At 52.3% G+C, this 8,443-nt stretch overlaps 1 protein-coding gene across 1 annotated transcript in view; it reads right to left on the minus strand.

Moving 5' to 3' along the window:
- Nucleotides 1-8,259, minus strand: part of NADSYN1 (NAD synthetase 1) — a 51,041-nt gene extending 42,782 nt beyond the window's left edge. The window contains exons 1-3 of the mRNA XM_025357480.1: nt 8,055-8,259; nt 6,285-6,345; nt 2,918-3,034 (exon numbers count right to left, since the gene is read on the minus strand). Of these exons, the coding sequence (XP_025213265.1) occupies nt 2,918-3,034; nt 6,285-6,345; nt 8,055-8,139 (263 nt within the window). The 5' untranslated portion in view covers nt 8,140-8,259. The remainder of the gene's footprint in view (nt 1-2,917; nt 3,035-6,284; nt 6,346-8,054) is intronic.
- Between the last annotated feature and the right edge of the window lie 184 nt (nt 8,260-8,443).

An 8,443-nucleotide genomic window follows, 5' to 3' on the forward strand; every position in this document is an offset into this window, starting at 1 on the left:
GTAGGGCAGAACTAAGGATGGTGTACCCGCAACCACAGAGGGCGGGAACCCAAATCAGCACCCTCTTCCTGGAGGACCATTTGAAGAAACAGTGCAAGATGGAAGTTATCAATAACATTATGATAAAACTCTTGTTTTGTTCATTGGAGCCTCCAATCCAGAAAAACGCTAGATTTCAAAAGAAAAAAATACCTTCAAATATGATGGTTACAATTTTTAAGTGTAAAAAGTAGAAAAATGAAAAGAGGATTATAAACTCAAAGTCAGCAGAGGAAAAGTTTGAGCAAAAATGAACCAACAAAAGACAAAACCCAAAAAGAATCAGCCTGGGCAACATAGCGAGACCCTGTCTCTAGGAAAAATTTAAAAAAAAAAAAAAAAAAAAAAAAAAAAAAACACCAGCCAGGTGTGCTAGCGTGCACCTGTAGTCCCAGGTACTCAGGAGGCTGAGGCGGACGGATCACTTGAGCCCAGGAGGTCGAGGCTGCAGTGAGCCAGGATTGCACCACAGCACTCCAGCCTGGACAACAGAGGGAGAATCTGTCTCAAACAAACAAACAAAAACAAAAAAAAGAAAACCTAATGAGTAGAAAACTTGGTGAAGTGACGAGAGTAAGTCCATGTGGTCGGCTGACTCTCAGCCCCTCAAAGATGTCCCCATCCTAACTGCTGGAGCCTGCGACTGTGTTTTGTTACTTGAGACGTTGCAGGGGTGATGAGGTGACAGGCCTTGAGATGGGAGATGATTCTGGACAATCTGGGCCAGCTAGCATAATGGCAAGGGTCCCCATAAGAGGGAGGGTCAGAGGAGGAGCTGTGACAACAGAAGCGGGGGTCGGGGCGACGTCACAGCTGGAAGAGGCCACAGGCCAGGGAAGCTAGAGAAAGCAGGGACACAGATCCTCCTGGAGAGTCTCCAGAAGGAACCAGGCTTGCTGCTGACCCACTGACCCCTTGACTTCTGACCTTCAGAACCATTAGATAAAAGACTGGTGTTGCTTGTGTGTTTTGTGTCCATGGTAATTCACCAGAGCAGCAAAAGGAAACTAAGAGAGTCCACAGGACCCATTAGCATCATCCATGTGAACAGAGCCTAAAATTCCCATCCGTGTGCTGCTTAGAAGAGGTCCCACTCCATAAATGTCATGGTGAGGGTTGGATGCGAGTGGCGGGAGAATATGCGCCAGACAGATGCCAAGAAAGAAGCGAGCCAAGATGCCACCTCCATGCCGGATGAGGCGGGGCTGAAGGAGACGTAAAGGACTTGATGCAAGGCCCAGTGAAAGGCGACAGTGATGCAGAGCGCGGCAGACACCAACAGAGCATGTGTAGAGGCCTCCACAGGGGACAGCTATGCAGAGTGTGGCACAGACACCAGCACAGTGAGTGCAGAGGCCTCCACAGGGGACCAGCTGTACAGAGTGTGGCACAGACACCAGCACAGTGAGTGCAGAGGCCTCCACAGGGGACAGCTATGCAGAGTGTGGCACAGACCCCAGCACAGTGAGTGCAGAGGCCTCCATAGGGGACCAGCTGTACAGAGTGTGGCACAGACCCCAGCACAGTGAGTGCAGAGGCCTCCATAGGGGACCAGCTGTACAGAGTGTGGCACAGACCCCAGCACAGTGAGTGCAGAGGCCTCCATAGGGGACCAGCTGTACAGAGTGTGGCACAGACCCCAGCACAGTGAGTGCAGAGGCCTCCATAGGGGACCAGCTGTACAGAGTGTGGCACAGACCCCAGCACAGTGAGTGCAGAGGCCTCCATAGGGGACCAGCTGTACAGAGTGTGGCACAGACCCCAGCACAGTGAGTGCAGAGGCCTCCATAGGGGACCAGCTGTACAGAGTGTGGCACAGACCCCAGCACAGTGAGTGCAGAGGCCTCCATAGGGGACCAGCTGTACAGAGTGTGGCACAGACCCCAGCACAGTGAGTGCAGAGGACTCCATAGGGGACCAGCTGTACAGAGTGCGGCACAGACACCAGCACAGCGCACACAGAGCCCTTCACAGGGGACAGCTATGCAGACTGCGGCACAGACACCAGCACAGTGAGTGCAGAGGCCTCCATAGGGGACGGTTATGCAGGGCACAGTACAGACACCATACAGCATCCTCCATAGGGGACAGCTATGTAGAGTGCACCACAGACACCAGTACAGTGCACACAGAAGCCTTCATAGGAGCAGCTATGTAGAGCACAGCACAGACACCAGCACAGCATCCTCCATAGGGACCGGCTATGCAGGGCACAGCACAGACACCAGCATGGGGCGTGCAGAGGCCTCCACAGGGTACCAGCTATGCAGAGTGCAGCACAGACACCAGTACAGCATATTCCATAGGGAACCCGCTATGCAAAGCAGGGCTCAGACACTAGCACAGCATGTGCAGAGGCTTCCATAGGGACCGGCTATGCAGGGTACAGCACAGACACCAGCATGGGGCGTGCAGAGGCCTCCATAGGGACCGGCTATGCAGGGCACAGCACAGACACTAGCACAGCGCATGCAGAGGCCTTCGTTGTGGAGCTACACATATGCAGCCTAGGCCATGGGAACCACGTGGCGACACGTGGACATGGAATGAGCCCCAGGGCTCCCCATGATGTGAGTCAAGCTCTCTGCATGCAATGGGGTGAACGCTGCATTCCCTTTGTGTGGAGTCTGCTGATGTGTGCACAGGACTTTCCGGAAGAACTGACACATCCTGCTTCCGGGAGCTACCTCCTTGCAGGGGAAATGAGGTGGCGTACGGGGCTGAGATAGGAACAAAACCCACTTTTCAAGCATAAGGCCTTTGGTATCCCTGGACACGTGGACGTTCCACACCCTGGATGGAGGCTGGTTGGGTGGGTCATGCCCTTGAGCCTGCCTCTGTCCCGGGCTTGCCCTTCCACACTCACACTGGCACTTACATCCCCACGTCGCAGATGATGTCCTGAGTGACGGGAGACTCCAGAAGGGCCGCCAGGACTTGAAACGAGTGCAAGAGGGTGTCCGACTCGTAATAATGATCCCAGCATCCGTAGCCGCTGCAGAGAGAGTGAGAATGTGAGCTCCAGAAACAATTCAGGTGAGCGGGCTGGGGCAGGGCCTGTGGGCCTGTCCAGTCTGAACATGTCTGGGGGCCGGGGCTCAGGTGTTTTCTCAAAGCCTTCTAGGTGATTCCAGTGAGCATCCAGCATAAGACCCACCGCCCCAGCACGATGTGCTTTACTGAAAGTGAAGAGCATGGCCCCTGCTTCTCTCTCTGAGTTTTAAGTTACTACAAAAAAACTCTCATATCAGAAGTGCCTGTCCTTGGGTTTCCTTTTAACCATTAATGTGGCCCAAATGATACTGATCGACAAGAGAAGAACCCCAAAGAAACAAAGCTGGACCCACAGAAATCCATTCTTTGGCAAAGATCACTAATGACCATTCAGAAAAACCACCCCCAAAGCTACCCAAGTTTCTTGCTATAGATGCTTGTAGTCGGCTGAATGAAGGACCCCAAAAAGGTCTGCCCACATCCCAACCTTAGAAACCTGCAAATGTGACCTTATTTTAGAAAAAGAGTCTGCTGATGTAACGAAATTAAGTATCCCAAGATGAGATCACCCTGGCTTTTGCAGGTGGGCCTAAGTCCAATGACAAGTGTCCTTGTAAGAGAAAGGAAAGGAGAGACAGGGAGAACAGGAAGAGGCAACGTGAGGACGGAGGCAGAGATGGGAGCACGGAGGCCACAAGCCAAGGAGCACCTTGAACCACTAGGAGCTGGGAAAGGCAGGAGGGACCCTCCCCAAGAGCCTTTGGAGGGAGGCAGGCCCTGCTGCCATCCTGATTTTGGACGTCTGGCTTCCTGAACTATGAGAGAATACATTTCTGTTGCTTTAAGTCTCTAGTTTGTTTCTATTTCGGCATCCGCAGGAATTCAATAATCCGTGGTGTCATTAAATGTGAAGGCTGGGTTGCTTACTATTGGGGTTCCCATAATACAATATAGAGCATTTGTAGAACACTTATAACTCTTCAAGAAGTTCTCCTTTCTACTACGCCATCAGCCTGGAAGGCACACTTTAAATGCCCAGCAAACCTCACACACGCTCGCATAAACCCCAGAACCGGCAATTATGATTTTTAGTATCTGGGAAAGCACTGCTGTCTGCCCTGGCTCTGCTAAGAGGAAAAGCCCAGTTCTCAGATAGAAAAGGTATCCAGGAGATGCCCCAGTAGGGAACGGAGTCCTGAGATGTCCGTTCTCCTCCAACGGATCCCTGTTTCGTGAGTTTTCATGCCCTGTTGGCGTCCTGGCCCACATGTGAAACCACATAACATTGTAACACCACACGTCCCTCTGCATGGCATCCAGCGACCAGAGGCCTCTCACCCCTTCGACGGGCCAGCAGCTGGAGGAGCAGTTTATCGCAGGCGCTGGTCAATCCGTGCCCGGGGCTATTTGGGTGGCAGCCATCCCTTTCCAAAGCCTCCAGCACCGACTCAAAGGAAACAGCTGACCTTTCCAGGTGAGAGGGTCTCTGGTCCAGGAGTCAGCCTGCTCTAGGGCCACTGGGCCCTCCCTGTGTATCAGGTGCTGGACCCCTAACCAGTAAGAACAAGAGGCGGTGTGCTCAGTGAAGTGATGTCCCTCCTCTCCTGCCTCGGTTTCCTCTTTGTAAACTGTTGGAATATTTCATAGAAACCTGCTCAGCAGGTTGTGAGCTATGTAGAGCCCTGCTCAGCTGGGCCCCTGTCCCTGCTGGATGCAAATATTCCATCCCAGGGGCCTTTAGTTAGACATCCTCCCATTTTCAAAATGAAACAGGTCCATATTTGGAGGAAAGAGAGAGGTGGATGTAACTTTTATAGAAGAGAGAGACTAAAACGAAGAAAGAAAAGAAGACTTAAACTCTAAGCATCTGGGCCACATCAGGCCAGGGGGACTGGGCTGTCACCACTGCAGCTCTTCCAGGGCAAGCAACAGACAGGACATGAGGATCACGCTCCTGGACCAGCCCAGGAGAGGTCAGGCTCACGAGATGATCAGGCCTTGAGTCCGGCCCAGGAGAGGATCCGGCCACAGGGCCAGGAGAGGATCGAATTTTTGTGACCTCAGACTACCCAGAATCCTAGATTCCTTGGCACTTAGGTGAAGAATTTCTTAAAGAATCAATCAAATGAAGACAAATTAAAGAACAAAGTAAACATTCTTGGATATTATGGGAGAAACAGCCCTATTTGAAGGTGGGATTCTAAGGAGAGAAATCGACCTAATAAAGGAAAGGAACTTGGAAGGACTTAGAGAAAGATGCCTCTGGACTCACACAAAACCTCCTAAGAGAAGACAGTTCCTGCTTACTCTAAGTCCAGAAGCAAGAACACACACTAAGGCAGGAGACAAAGACTGAAGAGGGACTTCCAGATTCCACAATGGGTCAGGGGCCTAAAGACCAACGGGAAACTAGCTGAGCACAGATGGCAGCTGACATCCAAAATGAGCAAGGACTATTGCTTACAAGAGACCTACAATGTGGCTACTCATTGTTTTTTGTTTTTGTTTTTGTTTTTAAAGAAGGGACAAGAAGGGAAATAAGCAATCAGTTTTCCTGATTTTTACAAAAAGGCATATAAGAAATGATGACTTATGCTTGTTTTGAGATCATGGAATGAAAACCAAAGATATCTTGGTCCTCAGGCTGTTATAACAAAACACCCTAGACTGGGTAATTTATAAGCAACAGAAATGTATTGCCTACAGCTCTGGAGGCTGGGAAGCCCATGATCAAGGTGCTGGCAGATTTGGTACCTGGTGAGGGCTGGTTCTCTCCTTCTGTGTTCTCACGTGGTAGAAGCGGCCAACGAGCTCCTTTGGGCCTCTCTTATAAGGGCACTAATCCCATTCATGAAGGTTCCACCCTCATGACCCAATCACCTGCCAAAGGCTTCATCTCTTAATACCATCACCTGGGGGTTAGGTTTCAACATATGAATTTTGGGGGGACACAAACATTCAGACCACAGCAAAAAGGCAGTGGTAACACAGAAGCAGCCCAACTTTGAAATTGGCCTTAATCCGGTAAAAGTCAGTTCCTTTAATTACTCAACATGGGAATCTAGACTTACTCAGCCTCCCTGGGCCTGCTCTTGCTCAGGTATTCAATGGCATTAACCAGGCCCAACAGCAGGTGTGGCATGTCCACAGCTCTCAGGACTGTCCCTGCTCCTTCCTTGCCTTCTCAGCTGGGGAGAGCTGATGCAGGCATCGCTAGCTGACCACCCCAGGGTGTCTGTGTCTGTTCTCACCATATTTCCAGCTCTGGTCCAAGCCTGTATCTTGCTCCTCTGTTTTTGGCAATTTCAATACCTATAAGTACAGACAGAAAAAGAAAATGGGGCAATTTCAGCACCTATACATTCAGAGACAGATGAAATAACCTGCTGCAGTAGGTAGGATAAAAAAATACAAACAACAAACAAAAATGCTCTGTGCCTTCCCAGACCGGATGCAGTCAGGCTTCCTGTTGACAGCCTGGCAGCAGAGGGCAGCATACACCTGTATACACCTGCACCTGCCTATACTTGCATATGCCTGCTTATACCTGCAGAAAATGAGAAACAGGGAGGGTTTGCGGGCCTGACCCTTAGCACCACGGAGGAGGCGGAGGAAGAGGAAGAAGTCACACCCTGGTAGTTTATTAACAAGGAAATGCCCAACACCACCTAGAGGAAAAAGGACTTGAAGGATTACGATCCAGCAGTGGTGCCACTGTCAGGCACCATCGGCTTACTGGTCTTGGGCAGCAGCTTCCAACAAGCATCTAGGGAGGAGAGGCTGGCAGAGTGTAGACTTAGCTCTAGTCACCCAGCCTTCTTCAGTCCAACTGGATTTGCTCTGAGCAAATGAGGTGAAAGCAGGTTGCTATTAAAACAAAACAAAACAAAACAAAACAAAAACCACTGGCTGTGGTGGCTCGTGCCTGGAATCCCAGCACTTTGGGAGGCCAAGGCAGGTGGATCACTTGAGGTCAGGAGTTCGAGACTGGCCTGGCCAACATGGTGAAACCTTGTCTCTACTAAAAATACAGAAATTGGCCATGCATGGTGGCGGACGCCTGTAATCCCAGCTACTCAGGAGGCTAAGGCAGGAGAATTGCTTGAGTCCAGGAGGCAGAGACTGCAGTGAGCCAAGATGGCACCACTGCACTCCAGCCTGGGCAACAGAGTGAGAGTCCATGTCCAAAATAATAATGATAATAACAATAATAATCCAGGGTACATGCTGATAAGATGCCAGCTCTTGAAACATTCTGTTTCTATTGCTCCTGGCAAAGGCTCTTGCAGTCAGCAGACCAGTGCAAGATGACCTGCAACCTGACTACACCTGCAGGCTTGCCCATGTAGGTGCAGGTGTAATAGTTTAACTTTTCATCCTCCACGGTGAGTCCATATGAACAAAAATTAGATGGTGACCTTTCAACAACCACACCCTATCTTCGAGGCCACCATGCCCGGCTGATTTTTGTATTTTAGTAGAGGCGGGGTTTCACCGTGTTGGCCAGGCTGGTCTTGAACTCCTGACCTCAGGTGATTCCCTGCCCCCTCCCCGCCCAAAGTGCTGGGATGACAGGCGTCTTTTTCTACTTCCCTTTCTGGGACGCCTTCTCCCAATGCCCACCCACCAGGAAGGTCCACGGGGACCCAGACCGTCAATCTCTGGTCTCTGCACACCATACCCGCCAGGGGGCAGCCATTCCGTCCAACTTACATATCTCCGAGGATGGGCAGCTCAGCCCCAGCCACTGGACCCTAGAGATATCAGAACACGGGTCCATCCCTAGGCCTCCCGCCTAAACCGCCAGACTTTTCTTAGCCGTGCCTTGTATATCGCTTGTCCCCACGAACTATAAACACTCACTTCCCGAGGAGGACCTGAGCACGTACCACTGGCGGGGTCATTACCCATTATCTCACCTGATCCCATGCCCAGGGCCGCGAGTTGCCCAGGGCAAGGCTGTGAGCGCGCCACGGGCAAGCCTGGGCCTAGCCACAGTGCCCCCGCCGCCCCAGACTCACTCTTTAAAATCCTTTGCAAATTGCCCTCGAAGTCCAGGGCCCACTGGTTGAGTGCGCAGGTGGCCACGGTCACCTTCCGGCCCATCCTGGCTGCAGTCGCCCGGGCAGGAGGCCAGCGGGGGACAGCAAGACCCGGGTCCCAGCGAGACAGGGCGCTCGGGCGCCGGACCTTCCGGGTTCCCCGGCCCCGCCCCCTCCCCGCCCATCCGTTGAGGCTCCGGCCAAGCAGAACTGCGGCGTCAGGCCCTGCCTACGGATCGCTCCGCCCCGTCTGCGGCGCTCACGACCGCGCCTGCGCAGCGAGGTGGCCGCCGAGTTCGTTGCCCCGTGAAGGGCCCCGCCCCCGCCCCGGCTCCACCCCTGCCCCGGGCCCCGGCCCCGCCCCCGCC

This window comes from Theropithecus gelada, chromosome 14 (genome assembly GCF_003255815.1).
Source record: "Theropithecus gelada isolate Dixy chromosome 14, Tgel_1.0, whole genome shotgun sequence".
Taxonomy (NCBI): Eukaryota; Metazoa; Chordata; class Mammalia; order Primates; family Cercopithecidae; genus Theropithecus; species Theropithecus gelada.